Source organism: Ursus maritimus, unplaced genomic scaffold (genome assembly GCF_017311325.1).
Source record: "Ursus maritimus isolate PB19 unplaced genomic scaffold, ASM1731132v1 scaffold_19, whole genome shotgun sequence".
NCBI lineage: Eukaryota > Metazoa > Chordata > Mammalia > Carnivora > Ursidae > Ursus > Ursus maritimus.
Genome location: NW_024424341.1, coordinates 55,622,055 through 55,645,297, shown reverse-complemented (window position 1 = coordinate 55,645,297; position 23,243 = coordinate 55,622,055). Strand labels below are relative to the sequence as shown.

General features: G+C 46.4%; 1 protein-coding gene across 2 annotated transcripts in view; it reads right to left on the bottom strand.

Annotated features, from left to right (window-relative positions):
• Positions 1-23,243, bottom strand: part of SAE1 (SUMO1 activating enzyme subunit 1) — an 88,931-nt gene that overhangs the window by 16,502 nt on the left and 49,186 nt on the right. For both annotated transcript variants that reach the window (XM_008684489.2, XM_040634213.1), the window contains exons 6-7: positions 22,933-23,038; positions 782-926 (exon numbers count right to left, since the gene is read on the bottom strand). In XM_008684489.2, the coding sequence (XP_008682711.1) occupies positions 782-926; positions 22,933-23,038 (251 nt within the window). The remainder of the gene's footprint in view (positions 1-781; positions 927-22,932; positions 23,039-23,243) is intronic.

The following is a 23,243-nucleotide window of genomic DNA, read 5'->3' as shown; positions in this document are numbered from 1 at the left end:
AAAAAAAAAAAAAAAAAAAAAAAGTGGCCCGACTCGGGCCCCTAAAGAAAGAGAGTGAGACGATCCCAGAACTGTCTGGAAAGGCATTCCTGACACAGTCACCATCTGGACCTCTCCAATTAAATCCTAAACCTGCCAAGTACGAGAGCAAAAGACTGGTCACCTAGGGCAAAGGCATCCCAGGACCCAAGGGCGAGGCTGCTGGGAACAGGGATGCCCTTGCTGCTGATGGTATAAACTGGTAAGCGATCAGAAGAGGGCAATGGGGTAATATCTACAAATGATAAAATCACAATCTGCTGACCTAACCACTCCCTTCCTAGTAATGGATCCTGCAGTTATAACTGCACACACAAAATGATTCACACAAAGTCATACACTATGTGGTAACAAAAGCCTGGCTACAACCCGAGTCAGTACGGGACAGGTTCAATGTTGAAATACTACAGAGCAGTAGAAACAAAGGAGGAATCTATGTACTGATCTGGAAATATCCCCCAAAGATAATGTAAAGTGAAAAGTGAAAGGTATAGAGCAATGCATATAGATTTTACATTACCTTCAATTTTCAGCCATGTGAATATAAATCATCTACGACAAAAGATAACCTGCACCTTTCTTTCTTCTTCACACACTGGTGCTATACCAGAGGTAGGCAGGAGTAGGCAGAAGGCTCTCCTCAGGGCTTTTGTTCTTAATAAGGGATCCACCCAAATTAAGGCAAAACGGAAAGCAGACATTTATCAATCCAGGCTAACCTGCGATCAACACCGAGACTAACCTGACGAAGTCTTCGGGAAGCAGGTCAGGACTAACACCCAGGGAGTCAAGCACGTCGTTTCGAATCTGGAGCAACAACTCAGAATCTTCCCCAAAGGTATCAGAACTAGGATCTCTTCCTTTATCTGTGCGGAACTTCAGGAGCACTAAGAAAAACAAAGAAGGTAGGTTAAAAACCAAGTCTTTCTTTGTTTTTGTTTTTTTAAGGATTCTATTTATTTATTTGAGAGAGAGAAAGAGAGCAAGAGCAAGCACAGGGAAGAGCAGAGGGAGAGGGACAAGCAGGCTCCATGCTGAGTGCAGAGCCCAACCTGGGGCTCAATCCCCCCACCCTGAGATCATGACCCAAGCTGAAATCAAAGAGTTGGATGCTCAACCGAAAGAGCTACCCAGGCGCCCCCAAAACCAAGTCTTTTCATAACAAATGCTTGTAGATGTTGAGAACGTAAACACAGAACGTGATACATTAATGAAAATGAGGGCCAAGTGAAAGATAATCTACTTTTCGTTTATTCGCAAACACAGAGAGGCAATTGATGATTGCAAAAATGACAAAAATTACTGTGATGAGCGCCACAATAGTGTAACAGAGGATCTGACGTCCTCGGTGGGGTGGTGTCAGTTAAGAATTCCCCAAGGAGGGACGCCGGGGTAGCGCAGTCATTAAGCGTCTGCCTTCGGCTCGGGGCGTGATCTTGACGTTCCGGGATCGAGTCCCACATCCAGCTCCTCCGCTGGGAGCCTGCTTCTTCCCCTCCCACTCCCCCTGCTTGTGTTCTCTCTCTCTCGCTGTCTGTCACAAAAGTAAATAAAATATTAAAAAAAAAAAAAAAGAATTCCCCAAGGAAGTAGTAACTGAGTCAAGTATGTGTGAACTTGGGGGCAGGGGAAGTAGGGGAGAAGCCTCAAGCAGAGGGAAGAGACCCAATTATGACCCAGAAGCCAGGTCAGGAGCGGGAGGCATGCATTCTAGGCAACAGTTCAAAGGGCTGCTTCAGCCAGAAAGGCCAGCCAAGTGCTCAGACTCATCAGACAGGCAGGTCATTACAAACAAAACCTCCCTCCCAGTATAACAATTATGTCAACCTCTAGAAACGAACGTTTAATTTTGCTAGTGAACCAGAGGAAAGGTTCACATGATGGCAGCAAATCAGAGCTACTGTGTAATGAGACTCTAACAAGGTCTGAATTTTTAACCCCAACAAAAAGACACAGGCAGGAGCCTAAGACTGATCAAAATACCAGCACCTTCTACTGCCACCACACCTTGTCCACGATGTTCACAGCAGGCTGGGTGGATGGTGTCCTTATTCCCTACAATCTCCCCAAGGCGAGTGCACAGCCGGCCTGGAGCCGCATCTCTAGGGCAATGCCCCTCCCACATCACACTGCTGCTTGGGGGGGGGGTAGACAGGAATGGGGCCCAGTGTTCTGGGACAGCAGCTCATGCCTGGAGGGGGCTTCCCAATTTAAAAAGTGCTTGCTTTTAAGTCTCATCAAGAACTGTTGACTGGAAAGGTGAACTTATTATACAAATTCTACTCTCCATCAGTATAAGGGGCTCTTCCCTAAAAATTCAGGTGGATTGAAAAGTGACACAACTGCTCTGAGGCTCTAAAAAAATCCAAGGATTTGGGGGGCGCCTGGGTGGCTCAGCCATTAAGCTTCTGCCTTCGGCTCAGGTCATGATCCCAGGGTCCTGGGATCGAGCCCCACATCGGGCTCCCTCCTCGGCAGGAAGCCTGCTTCTCCCTCTCACACTGCCCTTGCTTGTGTTCCTTCTCTCACTTTCTCTGTCAAATAAATAAATAAAATCTTAAAAAAAAAAAAAAAATCCAAGGATTTGGAAGCCACCGTGGACTAATAAGGACTCTGTCCTTTTCCTTGTTTTCTTAAGACTCACAAATTGTTTCGGTGATGAGCCACCTGGGTTGAGAACCACCGGCCAAGTAGCAGGAATTCAGTCATTCACCAGTACAGTGGCCAGGCACTCACTGCAGGCCCAGCAGACCCGGGGGGGTTGCAGGGAGGGGCCAGTCTGCTCCTGTGAATGCCATGCGGGTGGGGGGAGAAGGAAGAGTCAGGGACCACAGCAGATGGCCCCCTCAAGCCTGAGAGGGGCCCATAATGGGTTGTCAAGTGCTCCAGGAAGATCTCAAACCGTGGAGGCCTGTTTAAGGAAAAGAAGACACAACCTGCCCTGGGCTGGGCTTTTCTCAGAGACAGGCCCCTGGTCCGTATTTCTCTGGCAACCTTCGCAGGCCCAAGACAGGGTTCTGCACATCAGAGACTTTGAAAAAAGGACTCCAGAACATCTGTTTTGAATACTGTTTGTTGTCTGGGGATGTCACTTTCCTCTTTTTCAAGAACAGAGCTCCGGGGCACCTGGACTGGGTGGCTCAGTCGGTTGAGTGTCCGACTCTTGATTTCAACTCAGGTCATGATCTTGAGCCCTGCGTGGGGCTTCACGTTCAGCATGGAGCCTGCTTGTCCCTCTGCCTCTGTTCCTCCCCACCCCCGGCTCTCTTTCTCAAATAAATACCATCCTTTAAAAAAGAAAAAAAGAAGAAGAAGAAGAACAACAACAACACAGCTCCTAGAATCTTCAATGCTACCTGACCACCTGGCAGCCAACTCAGAGCTGATGACAACTTGGATGCTGGCTAACACCAATCTGCCATCACCTAAGTTAGCCTCACGTCTAACTCAGCAGATGTGTTGCTGGGATTCCAATGTGGAGTAAATCAATGCGATCACGTAATAAGCATTTGGGGGCAGGGTGGAGAAAAGACTAAAGAAGGGACCACCAACCCCTGTTTAGACCAAGACTCTTTTTCAGCAATGTCCTGTGAAGACAAAGGGATCTGGAAATCTGCTTGCCTGGCCAAAAGAGAGGATACTCTGAGCAGACTGTATCGCATGTTATCGCTATTCCTGTCACTCCGGAGAGGACACAAGGACAGACCCAGAATGAGTTATCAGTGTCGCCTGGGCAATGACTGAGGCCATGCCAAGTGCAAGCCACTCGAACGGCATGATCCAAGGCCCAGTGGCAACTGCGTGGAAACCGAGTGAGGCTGCTTGACTTCCAGCGGCCAGGGTGGTGGGCAGCAGGGGCCCCAGGCCGGCTGCCTCCTATGCGATCCTCTCATTTCTGTGTCACTGCACTAGAAGCACCAACTGTCATGAGGGATGGAGAGGAGAGGATCATTTTTTCAGCTCCACCACAAAGCTTTTCATCTTTTGGTCAGAAAATACAGCTCTTGGAACAAAGCTCAAACCATTATAATAACTGCAAAACAAACAGTGCCTACAGTGTGCCAGGCACTATTCTCCATATTTTATGTGCATTAATATTCATCCTCAATGAGCTGGTGAGGTAGGTATTACTCTCCCCATTTTATTGATGAAGAAACTGAAGTTCAAATAGATGAAGTGGCTTGTTCAATGTAACTGTCAATAATAAGCAGCGGAGCAGAAATGCCAACTCAGATCTGGCTTCGGAATCTGTGTTCTTAACCCTAATCGAAGCCAGGAGAAATGGTAAGACAATCAGGAATGCAGCCCCAAGGATTCCAAGTGGTCTGGCTCTCTGCCCCTGACCTCGGGAGGACTCCCATTCAACCACATTTTTGTGAGATGCATTTTCCAGATGGGCCCTGCCCTCTCCCAACTGGTCCATTAATTTTAAGTTGCTAGTTCCGTGGGTGAGAAGTGGAGGCAGAGGCCATACGAAGCCTCGTCCCATCCATCTTCAGAGTGGAAGAGCAACTTCACCTCAGAAAGAAAGAAGATGGCACGAGGTGGAGGAGAGCAAAGGCAGCCAGCAGTTGGCCCCACTGTTTCTCTGGGCCCCTTGCCTGGTCCTGGTGTAGGCTGCTTGGCCGAGGGCCGGCAGGCTGGCACCGTCCAGATACCTCGCTGACCACATCTGAAGTCCTCTCAGGGCCTCTGGGAAGGGGGCCAGTCAGTCCGGCCACTTACTTGCAGCAAAGCAAACAGAAGCTGTATTTTTCACTCTTTTTCAAATGTCAGCACTCCAGTCAGCAGGGGTGGAGGGGGACAGGGAGAAGCCCATGCCCTGGACAGGCAGAAGCCCCAGAACTGACCCTATTCCCTAACAAGCTCTTGCTTATTAAATTCTCCTCTTTGTTCTGCTTTTCACCCCTCCCAAATAGCCAGCCAGCTACACACACACCACTGTTGACTCTGCACTTCTGAAGAGCACCTCCTCACCAGTTTCCAGATTATAAAACTGTTCCGTTAAGATCAAATATTCTCAGGGATGGAGAGCTGCTCTGCCAAAAGATGACTCATCGCATCGTATCAAAACACTGCACAAAATTAGAGTTCCAAACTTGATTAAACTGCATCTGAACCTTTTAATTAACACAGGTTGTTGAAGTCTGAGGGAATGACATTCATCGCTACAGATGATAGGCTAGTGTCTCTGCCCAGGGTCAGGACTTGCCCGTGTAATGGAAAAAAGAAAACGTCGAAAAGGAGAAACCAAGCACTTCATTTGTTGGAAGAAAAACTATGTACATGTGAATATACTACTATTCTGCAAAAAGAAATTAACACTCAAATTCAAATTTAAACTGAATCAGAGTATCAGATTCGTGTTGTAACAGAAATCTGCAAAGCAGTACTATTAATCACTGTATTTCTTTCTACAAATTTATTACATTTAAATAGTGGAATAAGGGGCGCCTGGGTGGCGTAGTCGTTAAGCGTCTGCCTTCGGCTCAGGGCGTGATCCCAGCGTTGTGGGATCGAGCCCCACATCAGGCTTCTCCACTAGGAGCCTGCTTCTTCCTCTCCCACTCCCCTGCTTGTGTTCCCTCTCTCGCTGGCTGCCTCTCTCTGTCGAATAAATAAATAAAATCTTTTAAAAATAAATAAATAAATAGTGGAATAATATTTAGCATAATCAGTAAAGACACCTGAAAAAAAAAATAGCACATTTAGAAGGGAGAAAGTGAAGTCAGAGTCAATGTTGCAAATTAGCCCCAAACCAGTTGCTGTCCCCCAAAACAGCTCAACTGAGGGTGAAAAAAACCAAATCTATACAAAACCTCATATGCCTGACTGACACCTAAAGCTTCTTGTACCGGACACCCTTGCTCCAATCTCTCTGATGCTCTCCAACCTCCCATAGACCCATTCTCCCCAAGCTGGCTCACTCAGTGGAGACTCATCATCTCTGAGAATGGCCTGGAAATTGCCTTGACTCCTGGTTCACATATACTTCCAAAAAAAAAAGTTATCCTCCTACCGTATAGCTTATCTTTTTTTTTTTTTAAGATTGTATTTATTTATTTATTCATCTGAGAAAGAGACAGAGAGAGTGCAAGTGCTCGAGTAGGGGGAAGGGCAGAACGCCAGGGAGAGTCTTCAGCTGACTTTGCACTGAGCAGGGCTCAATCTCACAACCCTGAGATCATGACCTGAGCCAAAATTAAGAGTTGGGTGCTTAACATGACGGAGCCACCCAGGCACCCCTGCCCCCCATAGCCTATCTTTGAAGGCAAAACACGAGGTCTCATCTTTGGTCAATTTCTCTTTCCAACAAATCTATACCAAGGATGGTAATAACTAGAATTATTGTGATGATTTCACAGTGTATACAAATATCAAATCATTATGTTGTAATCTGAAATATAGGTCAAGTACATCTCAACAAAAACAAATATATAAAAAATGAGCACCGACGTTGTGACAGGCCCTGAGCTGGACAGGGGAAAGCAAAACACACACTCTGCCCTCTCAGAGCATTTAGGGAAGGTGGCAAAACTACATACAGAATAACAAAAGGTGTGAACCAGCAAAGGTGCTCTGAGACAGCATGACTGGACGGAATGGAGTGGTCTCACTGGAGAGAACCATCTCATCCCCTCCGGCCACCAGGCCTGAACACTGACCTTGGGCGCACTCTCACCCTTGGCACACCACGTGCTGCTCCTCAGAGCCAAGGGAGCTTTGAAATTGGCAGGCCGCAGCAGTAAGCACCACAGCGCCAGACTGTCCGGGCTGGAGCCCAATCTTTCCACTCGCTATGACCTTGGGCACGTGACAACATCCTTGAGCCTCCTCCGTAAAATGGGAATCATAAGAGCACTTCCCCTACAGGGTTGAAGCACGAAGTGAAGTAAGCCCCGTGAGGCAGCCAGGACAGCGCTCCAGAGCCACTGCTCCTCCACCAGCTCCGGAAGCCCAGCTCGCTCGCGCTCAGGGCAACTGACATCCTTCCTCGGGCCCAACTTCCCCGCTCAGCTGTTACCATCACCAGTTCAGCGGGGAGCTCTGGAGACTACGGTGACTCGGCTGGGAACAATCCTGATACTCTGCAACACCCCCTCCTCCAGCACTTGGATCTCAGGATTTGATTTTGCAGTCATTCGTGAACATTCACTTGTACAAGGACTGATCTGTCTCCTCTGCTGGGTTTTTGTGCTTGTGGGACAGAATCCATACCTGCTTTGTTCACTATTCTCTACTTAATGCCCAGCACGGGGCATGCCCGTGGGCACTGAGAAAATCTCTGCTCCGTGGGACGTTCCGGCGAAGGATGGAAAAGAGTCACATGTGAGGAGAGAGGAGGGCTCATGACAACTGATACAGGATCCTCACACATCCTTCCCAGGCCTGCTCTTCTATTAACAGAATCGAACCTAGTTTTCAATATACCCAGGCTGGATCTGTTCCTTACCACGTATTTACAAACATGGTAGATCTGGAAAGTCCAGCAAGAAACAAAAAAACAGGGGCGCCTGGGTGACCCAGTCATTAAGCGTCTGCCTTTGGCTCAGGGCGTGATCCCAGAGTTCTGGGATCGAGCCCCACATCGGACTCCTCCACTGGGAGCCTGCTTCTTCCTCTCCCACTCCCCCTGGTTGTGTTCCCTCTCTTGCAAATAAATAAATAAAAATTCTTAAAAAAAAAAAAAAAAAAAAAAAAACATACACAGCGTACCACGTGTGTCCTCAAGAGGGAACCGAGATGAACACTGGCTTTCAAGGCCATATCTAAGGGCTAAAGGTGCAGAAAAGCCAGCCCACAGACATGAAGCTCCAAGGAGGGACAGAGCTGGACTGCAGAAGGCAGGGACGTTTCAGGGAAGTCACTGCGAGTTTGGCTCTCTCAGCCTCCCGTCTTTCGAGGTGCCTGGTCATCTGCTCAGCTCAGTTCCACATTACTTGCCCCTTCTTTCACCCCACTCTTTAACACAGAAACTTACAAGTAGGTGTGTGCATGTACTCATTCATTCATTTTTTCATCCATACACATTTCCTAAGCACCTGCACTCCATCCCCACACCCCGTGCCGAGCTGTGCTGGGGACCCAGAAGCGACCCAGAAGTGACCCAGACAGCCCCAGGTCCTGCAATCCACAGAGGGCACACTCGTAAGTCCAGACTGTCATGACTGTCACCGTGGCCACACAGTACTTTGATCTCACTCTCCAGAGAGCGTCACCACTGGAGTGGCCTACCCTGAAGACCTGCTCTGAAATGCCCCTTCTGAGCTCCAAGTCCTGGCCACCCTTTCACCTCTCCAGTGAAACCTGGTGTGGAACCTCATCACGTAACAGCTCAAAACAGAAAAAGAAAGCTGTCTGTTGTTATTTACATCTTACTCTCTTCTGAAAAGAATTTGACACAGCCGCATGGAAGTTATTGATGGGGGGAAAAGGGAGTGCTATTTCTCAGAAATGACCTGAAAACAAGATGCCATTTTTTGCCTACCAAATTAAAGGCCAAGATTACTCAACCTAAGCAAGGCAGAAGGAACTGCTCAGTCACTGAGCTCTGGTGGGAGGGTAAATGCTCAGTAAACCATAAGAAAATGTGGTACAGAGGATCTTTACAAAGGGTCATGCCCCCTGGCCAGTGACTGAATTATGTATAAATGCTCACTGCCATGGTATTTATATCACAGATAATCTGGAAATAATCTCACATCAGATGGTAGGACAGTTACATAAAATATATTGACAGGTTGGAGTATTATTCATCTATTAAAATTATGTTTAAGCAACTTTTAGTCAGGGGTGCCTGAGTGGTTCAGTTGGTTAGGTGTCTGACTCTTGGTTTTGGCTCAGGTCACGATCTCATGGGTTGTGGGATCGAGCCCCATGTCAGGCTCCTTACTTGGCAGGGAGTCTGCTTGAAAGATTCTGTCCCTCTGCCCCCCGCCCCCCGCTCTCTCTAAAGATAAATAAATCTTAAAAAAAAAAAAAAAAAAAGCATGTTTTAGTCCTATGTTTTTGGCAACATTAAGGTTAAAAAAATCTTAATTTAGGTTAAAAAAAAAAAATCCTACAGAGGCACCTGGCTGGCTCAGTCAGTGGAGAGTGTGACTCTTGATCTCGGTCGGGGTTGTGAGTTCGATCCCCACACTGGGTATGGAGATTACTTAAATATAAAACCTTAAAAAAAAAAGTCCTATAATATCCAGTATTCAGAATGCACTCCACTATGTAAAAATAAAACAGAATGAGGTAAGGTACAACTGTTACCACCACATTCTAGAGGTGGGAAACTGAGGCTTAGGACAGAGAAGCTCAGGGTCACAGTGGACTCAAAGATCACCACACTCATAACCTCAATGCTATACCGCCTCCCTAGGAGCAGAAACAAGATAGGAGACACGCTAGTTCACAAAATAAAAATCACTTCAAATGGATTTGGCGCCCCGCCCCAGAACCCACCAGTTTAGAATAATGTCAACCACTCGCTCAGACTCTAGCCCAGCCAAATAGTGTTTCTCCTTTAAAAAATGTCAAGCGATTCCTGAGCTTGACTCTCACCTTTGAAGTACATTTTGACTAGTATGCGAAGACTGTAACTTACAAAAAGAAAAGGACACAGAAATTCTAAAAACGCAGAGACAATTATGCAGAGGGCAAGCAGAAAGAGCCACAGCCCCCCTGCCGCAGGGCTCCTTCTCTATCAGCTTTGCCAACCGCACCCTCTACTCACAGAGCCGTTCTGACAGAGCCCTCTGCATTCACACTCACCCCTGCCTGGTCACAAGCAGCAGGGAGACAGGGGCTTTTCTCTAGCCCAGCACTTGAGTGGCACATGACCTTGACTCTGGGCATCTGCTGCTCTCTGCCAACCGCTCTCACCGAGGGAAGATGGCACAGGACATTCCCGTGACTGCTGTCTGACAGTCAGAGAAAAGATGGGAGGCACTGAACAAGAACTGCAGCTGGGCTGGGGGCCCAAGAGCAGCTCAAACCCAGGCTAATGCCGGGGGTGGGGGAGACGTAGGGCTGTGAAGCAAACCACCAGGCAGGTCTCGCTGACAATGCTGCCCATTATTACAATCTGCTCTCAAGGGCCTCAGGTTCCCATCTGCCAAAGTGGAATAAGGAAATGTCACAGGGCTCTTGTGAAGTTCAGATTTTTAAAATGGACATAACGCCATTATTGGTAATGCTAATACAGTCGACCCTTGAACAACACAGGGGTTTAGGGGTCTGACCGCCCATGAACTCGAAAATCCACGTATAACTTTGATTCTCCAAAAACTTCATTGCTAATAGCCTACTACTGACCAGAAGCCTTAGTGACATGAACAGCTGGTTAACAAATATTCGTGTTACATCTATTACATACTGTATTCTTACAATAAAATAAACCAGAAAAAAAGGAAATGTTATTAAGAAAATCACAGGGCAGGGGCGCCTGGGTGGCACAGCGGTTAAGCGTCTGCCTTCGGCTCAGGGCGTGATCCCGGCGTTGTGGGATCGAGCCCCACATCAGGCTCCTCTGCTATGAGCCTGCTTCTTCCTCTCCCACTCCCCCTGCTTGTGTTCCCTCTCTCGCTGGCTGTCTCTAACGCTGTCGAATAAATAAATAAAATCTTAAAAAAAAAGAAAAAAAAATCACAGGGCAGAGAAAATACATTTTACAGTATTGTACTGTATTTATAAAAAAAAATTCATATATAAGTGCACATTTCAAATCTGTGTTGTTCAAGGGTCAGCTGTAATTAAAATCCGACGGTGTCGGGCAACACTGAGACACTTACTAGGTTTGGTGACTGTGGACAAATGACTCGGGCTGTCCAACAATCAATATCTTCATATGACAATGGATGATAATAGTAAGATCTGCTCTCACGAGGGCGTTATAAAGATTCAAAGGGACTGTGACACATGTAAAGCCCTTAATCAACAATTCTGAATGCACAACATGGGCCGGGCCTCCATTTCATCCCTGTGACCCGATGAGGCGGACTTAGGGTTATGCCCGTTTGTCAGACTGAAGAGCGGAGCAGGTGCCTCACCACGATGGGCTTTCTCACCAGACTATCCGCTGAGGCTGTGAGGCACTAGACCGCACTGATGGGTCACCTCTGCCCTTCCCCTCACCTCTCCTCTCTCACATGGCGCTGCCTTCCTTTCTGAATGACTGCGGTCTGCGTTCTCTACCACTGATAAAGGCAGTGGCACCAAAAAACCCAAACAGAACAACAACCACCAAAAACCACTGCTTTTTTTCTTTCACCCTTCCTACAAATTATTTTTAAACATCTGTGGTCATGACAGCAGTGAATCAACAAGTACTCGACTGCCACCCCCTTATCGGAATCCACTTCCCTGTGGCGGTCTCCTCCTCAGCGGTCCTTGTCACTGCTGGACACCAAACACCCAGTGGGGAATGCCAGGCCCGAACGGGAACCGCTGCCCTTGACCTGGTCCACAAAGGTCACAGTTCTAAAATAAGAAGTTCCGGGGCGCCTGGGTGGCTCAGTCGTTAAGCGTCTGCCTTCGGCTCAGGTCATGATGGTCCTGGGATCGAGCCCCGCATCGGGCTCCCTGCTCAGCGGGAAGCCTGCTTCTCCCTCTCCCACTCCCTCTGCTTGTGTCCCCTCTCTTGCTGTGTCTCTCTCTGTCAAATAAATAAAATCTTAAAAAAAAAGAAAAAAAGAAAAAGGTCCTTCTGAACAGATCACCCAATCAAGCTGAGGCCTAGAGACAAAAAAGACAATTACAAGTCATAAAAACAGGGAGGTAAGTAAGGAGTGTGGGGGGGGGAGGGAGAATCGAAGGAGGAGGCATCAAAGAAACAAAAGTTTTCTAGAGTCTACAACAGTAAAAAATATTACAAAGTGCCCATCATGAAGACACCTTGCAGAAGAATCCACTCAGAGAGGATGAAAAATAGGTATAAAATACTAGAAAGTTCTTGGGGTGCCTGGCTGGCTCATTTAAGACCATGTGACTCTTGATCTCAGGGTTGCAGGTTCTAGCCCCAGTTGGGTGTAGAGGTTACTAGAAAAAAAACAAAACAAAACAAAACTTAAAAAAAGAGAGTTCTAGAAGAAAACACAAGAAATGGCAGTTTTCTCTGAGGTATCTATATTTTACCCCTTTGTCTCACTTTTACAATTTAAAAAAGGAGAAAACATAACTACTTTGAAGGCTTTTGTATATATGATTGTTGTGAGTAGAAAGTCCTCAAAATCTTATCCATTTCTATTTCTACAGAGGCCATGAAGTGAAGGGACTTGCTTAAGGTCAAGAAAGATATAGTACAGCCGGGACCTAAACTACTTCTTTCCAGATCCAACTCTGGACACTTCAAGGCATAGGTGACTGAGAAGATTCTACTGGCAGGAGAAAGGAGATATGAACCCCAAATTTGTCTGGCTAGATTTACAAACCAAGAACAATTAGTCACGCAAAAAAAAGCCTAATCCCCCCAATGAAGGGCCCTGACCTCACAAGCTCCTAGCAGAGACAGGAGATGCTGGTTGTTAACAAGCCCTTGCTCCCTCGACACGGGGGGGTGAAAGGAATGGAAATACGTCTCCATTCTTTCGATGCTTACGGCACAGTCCTGCAGCTAAGTCTGGGGCTTACAGGTACTTCCAGTCTTGTGGCACAGGGGGGAAAAGGACTCAGGCAAATTAGCACCATCTAGGCAGCTTTACATGAGCCTAAAATAAACTAATGAAGCCACAGGTTAAAAATTAGCAAAATTCTGGGGTGCGTGGGTGGCTCAGTTGGTTAAGCATCTGACCTCGGCTCAGGTCACGATCCCAGCGTGCTGGGATTGAGCCCTGCATCGGACTCCCTGCTCAGTGGGGAGTCTGCTTCTCCCTGTGCCTCTGCCCGCCCTCCACTCATACTCTCTCTCTCTCAAAAAAAAAAAAAAAAAAAAAAAAGAATTAGCAAAACTATCCAAACGTGGGACAGGTGGCCTCAGAAATCAATTAACCCACACTGACCTAGCCCCTGTTCTGCATCAGGCCTCTGCTGGACAGTCAAGAGACAAGGGAGCCCACAAGACAGCCCTCAAGTCAGCTCTGTTGTCTGGGGGGTGGCATGGGGATTACAGAGGAAGGAAACCCAACTCAGATAAGGGGGGGGGCTAGGTTCCTGGAGGCAGCACTGGAGCTGCGCAATGAGGGTTAAGTGGGAAGGGCTCAAGCAGGACATTCCAGGCAGAAGAAATGGAAATGTGTATAGATATGAGGGGGGGTGACACTATGGGGCGACAGCAAGTAGTTCAGTACGAGTGTAGGGTTCAAGGATGGCAGAAGGGAATGGAAAGGGGAAAAAAGGTCAGCAGGTCCTAGGTCTAGAAGACCAAGCCACAAAGTTTAAATTGTATCCTGATGGCAAAAGAGAGTCATTGAAGGGTTTCAGTTTGTAGATAGATCAGTCTGGTGACTGAAAATGCATTAGAAGGAGGATCTCTGAAGGCAGAGGCTGGTAAAGGCACCATGGCCCTGATGAAGGCTGCAGGGGAGAGGCAGTCCTATGGGAGAACTCGTGGTCATCTGAACAGGAGGGAGGGAGATCAGGAGGTCTCCAGCTGAACTCGGGTCCCAGAGAGCACCACACAGAGTTCTGAGCTGGGGCTCTAGGTGAAAGGAGCTGCCAGTCAAGCACTTGAACTTCATGAATGCTCCGAAGAAGAGAAAATGGCAAATAGGTTGGAACAAAGCTAACAGCTTAACTTGAAGCACTGGTTGCCAACAGATTCATTCTGGTTCTGGGTATACACTGACAGCATATTAGGACACCTCATCCTTAATCCACCCTACAACCAACAATGAGGCTCAGCAGCAGGAGCGATTTACTTACAAGAGGCTACCACCCCATCTATGCCCTGTGCCTTCCCAGTACCTGCTTCCAAGCCACCATTTCTATTTTTATTATGTTCCTGCCTGACTCCAGATAGAAGGTGAGTGTGACTTGTTTACATGCAAATACACCCCCTACAGTCTGCCTACTACTGCTCGACAGAGAAAATTCTTTTTTGCAAAGGCCCAGAGTGGAGGCCATGGAGACCTGCTCATCATCTCCTACCTGACTCAAGGCTTTGCTGTTCTGGTGATGTGAGCTATTTCTCCCACAGCAAGGGTCTCTAGGCACCCTTGGAAATCTAGGGAACCTATATGGCTCTTTTCCAGAAGAACTGTACATACAGAATACTACATTCAGACCTCCCACCATCTGGAGATGATGAGGATGTGCTGTTAAAATACGCCAGTCTATGGACCCCACACAGATGATCAATAAGCCCTTCGCAAGTATTATTCATCAGCTACTAAATACCAGCATTTTTCCAGGTGCTGAGAATCGGTTTGTTTGGAGATTGTTTTTGTTTTTGTTATCTTTAACTTTTTCCTTTAAGGTTTTATTTATTTGAGAGAGAGAGAGAGCGAGCATGAGTGGAGGTAGGGGCAAAGGGAGAGAAGGAGAGGGACAGGATGGGAGAGGGAAGAGAGGGAAGGAGAAGCAGACTCCCTGCTGAGCAGGGAGCCCAACTTAGGGCTTCATAACAGGACCCAGAGATGACCTGAGCCAAAGTCAGACGCTTGACCAACTGAGCCACCAGGCGCCCTTATTTTTAACTTACGAAATAATTTTAGACCTACAGAAAAACAGTACACAGAATTCCTGTATAACTTCATCTAGATTTCCCCAATGTTAACATCCTACCACATTTATCATTATTTCTCTATGTTTACACACACTCATTTTTTCCTGAATGATCCACCATTTGCCCCTAAATACTTCAGAGTGTATTTCCTAAAAACAAGAATATTCTCTTATATAACCACAAAACAATTACGCAAACATGAAATTCACGCTGAGTATATCTAATCTACAGACCTTTTTCAAATTTCATCAACTGTCTCACTAATGTCCTTGAGAGCAAAAGAAATGAAAAATCTTCCCCCAGTCTCGGATCCAATCCAGAATTCTCCATTCCACTTAGTTATCATGTCTCTTTATTCTCCTTTAATCTGGGACAAGAGTTCCTCAGTTCTTTGCGACAGTTTGAAGAGTACAAGGCATTTACTTCACAGAATATTCTTCTATTCGGGTTGGTCTGATGTTTCCTCATAATCAGACTCACATTACCCACTTTGGACAGGAAATCCAGAGCAGTGGTGTGTCCCTCTCAGTGCATCCTCTCAGGATGCGTGAGCTCTTTTTGTCCCATTCCTGGAGTATCAACTTTGATCTCTTGTTTGAGGTACAATCTGCCAGGGTTCTCTGAAGTCTCTCTCTGTAATTAGTTAAAAAGCATCTTGGGAAGAGACTATTTCAGAGCAACCCTTCCCGTTAGTTTTAGCATCCATCAAGGATTCTTTTTTTTCCAATTTTTTAAAAAGGTTTATTTATTATCTTAGAGAGTGGGTGAGCACGAGCAGGGGGGAGGGGCAGAGGGAGAAGCAGGCTCCCCACCGAGCAGAGACACCCCCCCACATGGGACTCGATCCCAGGACCCCAGGATCATGACCTGAGCCAAAGGCAGACGCTTAACCGACTGAGCCACCCAGTCGTCCACCAAGGACTGAAACTATTTTTACTGCTATGGTGATGGTCATATACAGATTTTTTACATCTTCATCACTCCTACTTTATTTTTTTTTTTTTTAAGATTTTATTTATTTATTTGACAGAGAGACACTGCCAGCAAGAGAGGAAACACAAGCAGGGGGAGTGGGAGAGGAAGAAGCAGGCTCATAGTGGAGGAGCCTGACGTGGGGCTCGATCCTGTAACGCCGGGATCACGCCCTGAGCGGAAGGCAGACGCTTAACCGCTGTGCCACCCAGGCGCCCCCCCCTGCTTTATTCTTCTGCTGAAACAAAACAAAACAAAACAAAAAAACAAAACAAAACTTTCCCCTCTCTGCCATTCATTTATCTATCAGTATAGACTCACGGGCTCTTTTTTTATTCTATGCATTACAATCTATTATTTACTTTATCCTCCAATTGTCCCAGATTTCACCAGGAGGAGCCCCTTCAAGTTGGCACCTATGTCCTTTCGACATGACTCATCATTCTTTGGGCACATCCTTACTTTCTGGCATAGCAGGATGTTCCAAGCTCACCCTGTGATGTTCCTACCCAAGCCCCAGAATCAGCCTTTTCTCCAAGACAGCCTGGTTCTTAGGAGATTACCAAGCAGGATCTGGCATGAGGTGCACTCATGGCTTGCTACCAGACTGTCCTTGCTTCTAAGCCCTCTGTTTCAGAACTAGCAAATACACATGCATAAATGTGAAGACACACACATACACACATCTATTTCTGTATCTACACACAAAAACCATGAGTTCATCCGGGGACTCCAATTCCCATCTCATCTCACAGCGTTCCTTCTAGCCTTTCCCACCTTCCATACTTATAAGAACTCCCTTTTCTGGCAATTAAAAAAAAAAAATCTGATTCTCATTATCCACAATATATTTACCTATTTGCTCAATTCTAGAACAAACAGTAACTAGTTTCAGAATTGCTAACCCATACACCACTGTGAAAAACAAACCTACTAATTACAGTTCAGTATTTGTTTATAGTTCTTTCTTTAGTCTGAGGGTATATATTCAAAAGCTACATGGGTTAGTTCCTTTTTTCTGCCTCAGTGTAGTAATGGCCTCATTTGAAATAAATACTTAATATGCTGTAACGTAAGAACACAAACGAACTCAAAGCTGTGACACAGGACATGGGTACCCTCTCCCCCGGGCAGTTTCCCTCTAATTGGCTGAGCCTTCAGAAGCTGGGGAGCTTTACGAACATACGGAGATGCCACGCTCCCCTAGTTATTTTGATCCAGTAAATCTGAGCTAGAACCAGGGAATCTGTATTTTTCAAATGTTCCCTGAGAGATTCTGATCTCTTATCAGTTGGGGAATGAATGGCTGTTAAGAATAGAAGCCTAGGGGCGCCTGGCCGGCTCAGTAGGAAGAACATGCGACTCTTGATCTCAGGGTCGTGCGTTCAAGCCCCACATTGGGTTTAGAGATCACTGAAAAATAAAATCTTAAAAAAAGAAAAGAAAAGAAAAGAGAAAAGAATAAAAGGCTAAAAAGCAGGGCCCTGATGATCTCCTCTCCAGCCAGCTCCCAGAGAGCTCCAGCCTCGCTGGGCCATGGTCTTGGCACGGCTGGCCCTGTACAGGGACTGCTCCTCTACCTGTCAATGGTCTCACCTCTCTTCAGTCCCTAGCAAACCCCTCTTCTTTAAAAGCCAGCTCAGATCTATCATCCTCTGTGAAGACTTCTCGGCTCCCCAAAGACGGCTAGACGCCCCGGTTCCCTGAGCTCCACGGTAGTTTATTATGAAGTAATTCACACAAGCTGAAAAACAGAACAGCACAACACAACAGCCTGTCCAGAGCCCTGTTACAGCTCTCCTCACAAGGAGAATTATTTGTGTTTCTCTTTTCCACTGGCCAGGAGCTGATGAGGATTCCCAGGCACAGGATCTGGCCTATAGCAGGTGCTCAAACAATGTTTGCTTAAGATTATTTTCAGCTTTAATTCTGTGGCTCAAAAACAGCCTAAGTACTTTTCCACGACTCATCAGAACAGAGACCAAAAAAGTTCAAATTGCCAAGGATTCTCTGCTAAGTAATTCTCATCTTATGATGAAGCCCATTTCTTCCTGCTCTGGGCTAAACCTGCATGTTATTGTTCATGCTGGTAAGTGAATGCTGTTTCCATACTAGACCTGATATTTTTAGCACTCCTGTTATGATAAACTCACAGTAACCTCAAAAAGAACAAATCAAAGTCAACTTTTTGCCACAGGAAACCAGCTCACGCTTAATGTTTTGCAACATGCCATGGGAGAATAATAAAAAGATGAGACCTTTTGCTCACAGATGGTGAGGCCAACTCTCAAGATAGTGGAAAAATGCAGCAGGAAGCATGCAGTCTGGCCACTATCTTATTAAGTAAACTGGAAAAACACTCGACACCCAAACAAGGCAAACACACGCACACACACACCACAGGGCAGCTGCTTCACCAGAGGCTGAATTGTGAATGGGGCAGTAAGAAACACCTACATGTGAGGGGCAGGCCAGCGCGATGCTGGAATCGAGTCTGTTGGGTGCCTAGAGAAACAGGCAGGCAAGAAGATCCTGCAGGGACACCAGTGGGCAGGCTGGTCTCCCTCTAGAGTGGAGCAAATGACCAGACGAGCAAAAGCCAGTCACTCAGGCAAAAAATACTTATGGAGCACCTACTATGTGCTCCATTGGGCCATAGTGAAACAAAGTCAGGTTCCCTATGAAGTCTTCTCAGGCAGGCATCATAGCCAAGCAAGCACTGTGTCCTTACTAGGAACTCCTAAGGTATCATTAAGTGTGTAAGTCACCTTCCTAGAAAGGCTATTGGGAACAAATTCCAAGGACCAGGAAAAACCAAAAACAACTTACATGCCTTTCAAGATGAAACTGGCCACAAACAATGGTACACCGAAAGGAATATATCACGCAGCCAACGAGACAGATAAGGTCACTCTATACATGCTCCAAGACCCTTCCATATCACATAAGGCCATCCAGTGAAAAGCAGCAAGCCATTTTAATAGTTTGGTTTACATATACACATGCATGATTATGACTGCTGATCATTTTCCAAGAAGATAGACAAGAAAGTCTTTTTTTTTTTTTTTTGTAAGATTTATTTACTTAGAGAGAGTGAGCAAGGATAGGGTGTGAAGAGGCAGAGAGAAAATCCCAAGCAGACTCTACACTCAGCACAGAGCCTGACGCAGGGCTTGATCTCGTGACCTTTAGATCATGACCTGAGCCGAAATCAAGAGTTGGATGCTTAGGATCCTGGGTGGCTCAGTCGGCTGATCGTCTGTCTGCCTTCAGCTCAGGTCATGATCCCAGAGTCCTGGGATCGAGCCCCTTGTGGGGCTTGCTGCTTAGCGGGGAGTCCGCTTCTCCCCTCTCCCTCTGCCCTTCCCCACTACTCTTACGCACACGTGCTTGCTCTCTCAAATAAATAAATCTTTAAAAAAAAAAAAAGAAGAAGAGTCAGATGCTTAACTGACTGAGCCACCCAGGTGCCCCGGCAAGGAATTTTTTTTTTTTTTTTAAAGATTTTATTTATTTATCTGGCAGAAAGTGAGCGAGCACAAGTAAGGGGAGCAGCAGGCAGAGGGAGAGGGAGAAGCAGGCTCCCCGCTGAGCAGGGAGCCAGATGCGGGGGCTCGATCCCAGGACCCTGGGATCATGACCTGAGCCGAAGGCAGACGCTTAATGACTGAGCCACCCAGGCGCACCCCCCACCCCCGCAAGGAATTCTAAACTGTAGTTTCCCCTACAAATAGAAATGTGGAAAATGGGAAGGGTATAATGAAGAAAATTTATTTTACACCATTGTGAATTCTCTGAAAATTGCTTACTGTGATACTTCTACAACAGAAATAAAACTCTTAAGTGTCTCTTGGGGGAGGAGGAAGACTATCTGGGTCAGAATTCAGATAATCTTTGTATCTGAACCCGGGTTTTCTGCACTGCGGAGGTGATTCTATTTCTCTATCATCCAGAGCTCCTGACTTGAAATTTAACAGAATCACTTGGTTTAGAAGTGCATATTACAGATGTGAGGAGCACCGTCCACGGATCAAACAGACCTCATGGTCTAAATCTGGTTCTGTCTGTAAAACCAAGCATATGCCCAAGCAAGTCACAGCCATGCTCGACCTGGTCTCCTTAAAGAAAACGGGACAGCAACTGTATTTCAAAGGTTGTCACGATAATATAAGAGAGTATGTCAGATGCTTAGCACAGTGCCAGGTAAAGCAGCAAGCAGTGTTCAGTACACAATAACCATTCTTACACGCCACATGAAAACCACGGTAGTGCCTGAAAAGTCGACCACTCAACCTGGATATTCCCCAACGCCATCCCACACCCTGAAGTCAGATGTTACCACTGTTTGATTTTATTTTATTTTTAAAAATTTTTTATTGGGGCGCCTGGGTGGCACAGCGGTTAAGCGCCCGCCTTCGGCTCAGGGCGTGATCCCGGCGTTATGGGATCGAGCCCCACATCAGGCTCCTCCGCTATGAGCCTGCTTCTTCCTCTCCCACTCCCCCTGCTTGTGTTCCCTCTCTCGCTGGCTGTCTCTATCTCTGTCGAATAAATAAATAAAATCTTTAAAAAAAAAAAATTTTTTTTTATTATATTATGTTAGTCACCATACAGTACATCCCTTTACATTTTTGATGTAAAGTTCGATGCTTCATTAGTTGCGTATAACACCCAGTGCATCGTGCAATACGTGCCCTCCTTACTACCCATCACCAGCCTATTCCATTCCCCCATCCCCCTCCCCTCTGAAGCCCTCAGTTTGTTTCTCAGAGTCCATAGTCTCTCATGCTTCATCTCCCCTTCTGATTACCCCCCCTTTCTTTATCCCTTTCTTCTCCTACCGATCTTCCTAATTCTTATGTTCCATAGATGAGAGAAACCATATAATTGTCTTTCTCTGCTTGACTTATTTCACTTAGCATTATCTCCTCCAGCGCCGTCCATGTTGCAACAAATGTTGAGAAATCGTTCTTTTTGATAGCTGAGTAATATTTTGATTTTATAATAATAAAAGTAAGGCCATTTTAGAATTGTATCAATTTCAGGTGTGCAAATGTTGACTTAAAAAACAAACCAACCCTCCTCCTCCTATGTGATTGGAGTATGTTCTGAAGAGAGTCAAAGGAAAATATTAAATAGTCTAGAAGCTGTGCCCCCGGCACTCATCTTTCACATTCACCACCTCAGTACCGCTCTTAGAGCTGAGGGAAGACAGTGTTAGCCCCTAGCCCCCTCAGCCCCACGTTAAGAACCTGGATCTGAATTCAGCTCTGTCAGTCTCCAAAGCCCATGCTTTTTCCAGGACACGAGACTGCTCAGTCTCTTTCTGGACTGTACTTTTACGCCACGGTTAGCAATCAAAACAGGCTGGGCAAAAAGAATGGTTAAAAATAAAATCAAACTTTAGGACTAAGTGCAGGATATTCTGTTTGAATTAATGAATTAATTTTTTAAAAATCACAAAACCACCACCCCCAAAACAAAAAATAATTTCTAGAATTTTTTTTTTTTAAAGAAATACATTTAAAGTAAATTTTCTGGTGTTAAGTCTTAAGCCAATAAAGTTCTTAATTATAAGTATAAAAGTAGAGGGGCGCCTGGGTGGCTCAGTCGATTAAGTGTCTGCCTTCGGCTCGGGTCATGATCCCAGGGTCATGGGATCGAGCCCCACATCGGGCTCCCTGCTCAGCGGGGAGTTTGCTTCTTCCTCTCCCTGTGCCACTCCCTTTACTTGTGCGCTTGCTCTCTCTCAAATAAAAAAATAGAATCTTTTTTTAAAAAAAGGATACAAATATAAAAGTAGAGAAATACAAGCCACCCAGGCGGCCCAGTCTGTGTCTTTTAAAACACCGATAAATGGGGGAACAGCAGCTACTCCACAGGAGTATGGTGAGGATTCCATAAGCCAACAGCTTAGGATGTTGGATGGAGCTAGGCTGTGTCTCCGGGGGTCTCACACAGCATTAGGCTTCAAAGACCTGAGTGGTTCAGGGCCCTACCTTCTTTGTCGTGGCCAGTCTGTATTCTCTTAGGTAAAACACTGAGCCTCTCTGGGTCTCTGTTCCCTCACCTCAAGAAACCAAACTGGGGAGAATTCCCAGCCTGTCTACCTCACAAGGGTGCTGTGTTGATGAGCTGGGAGGAGAAAATACTCTAGAAACTGGGAAGGGTTAGATCAGATGTCTTGCCCTTGGCACTACTGACACTGTGACATTTTGGGCCAGATAACTCTTTGTCACAAGGGGCTGTCCTGTGCCATGGATATTTAGCAACATGCCTGACCTCTCACCACCCTACCTGCCCCCAGCCTGAACAACCAAAAATGTGTTGACACTGCTAATGCCCCTGGCAAGCAAAAGTGCCCTCAGTTGAGAATCACCAGATTTTGGTAAACTCGAATACCAGTTGACTCCTTGTATAAGCAGCAATAAGAACCACTCAGGTTATACCCTCCAAGCCTTTCGCAGATTAATGGCTACTGTTTACGGAGGGCTCTCGATGTGCCAGGCACTGAGTGATTAGCTTCTCCCACTGGCCCAGGCCCCGTGCTCAGGCTGGACTAGAGATGGCACTGCCTTACCGCCCTGTCCCCGCCCAGAGAAAGAGGTATTTTCTGAGTCCTAGAAGACTCACGTGCCTAAGACTCATTCCCACCTAACCCACTGGACGACTTCCCCACCTCCCCACACTGGATGATTTCCATACAAATGGATATTAAGTGCTCTAAACTAGATTCTCCCAACTCTTCCCAACCCCAACTTGGCTAACACCACTAATTATTAGGAGGAAAGCTTCATTCCTAGCTAATTAGCCTCATCTGATTTTCAGTTTATTAAGGGAGTTTTCCGTAGTTTTACATATTTCCCTCTGAAACAATATACGTAGTGCCTGGGGAGGGAGGAATCATGGGGAGCTATCACGCACAGCCACCACCTGACCTGACTTGGGGCAGGGGCTGTTCCTGGAGTCTGCACAGACCCAGCCCTGAAGAAGGGAAGGCTGAAGACTATTCAAATGCAACCAAAAGTGCTTTGCAAATTTGACAAATGAAAGCGACATCTCTACCTCAGTCTCTCCGAGAACGGGTGAGTGTTATCCAGAACTCATCGAGGGGCCGCATCGCCATCCGTCTGGATGAGTGGCCACTGAGAACCAGCTCGTGAGGAACTCAACTAGGGGCAAACATCAAGAAACCCCTTGGACCCTGCAGCCACAGCTGCAGAAATCAAAGTGCAAAGCGCTCACTGGGAAGCTGGGCTCTGAGGCCTCACCTTGAAGGAGGAAGTAATCCGAAGTTGTGCGCTTCAGAGCTGCCTTCGCTTTATCACTGCTCCAGTCCACTTCCAGCGCTTCCTTAACAGAGCAAAAGACCACCTTCTGTTGAGAAAAAGGCAAAACTGCTTAGGGAGAAAAATGTTGGCTTTCGACCGCAAGGCAGTAGCTCCTCACCATCTAGGAGAAATGTCATTACTTAAGGTTTACTGTTCATTAAAAGCAGCCAAGGACCACCCAAATCCAATAAATGTTTATTGAGCACTTAGTGTGTGCTCCTCTGGGCGCTGGGGACACAGCGATGAGTGAC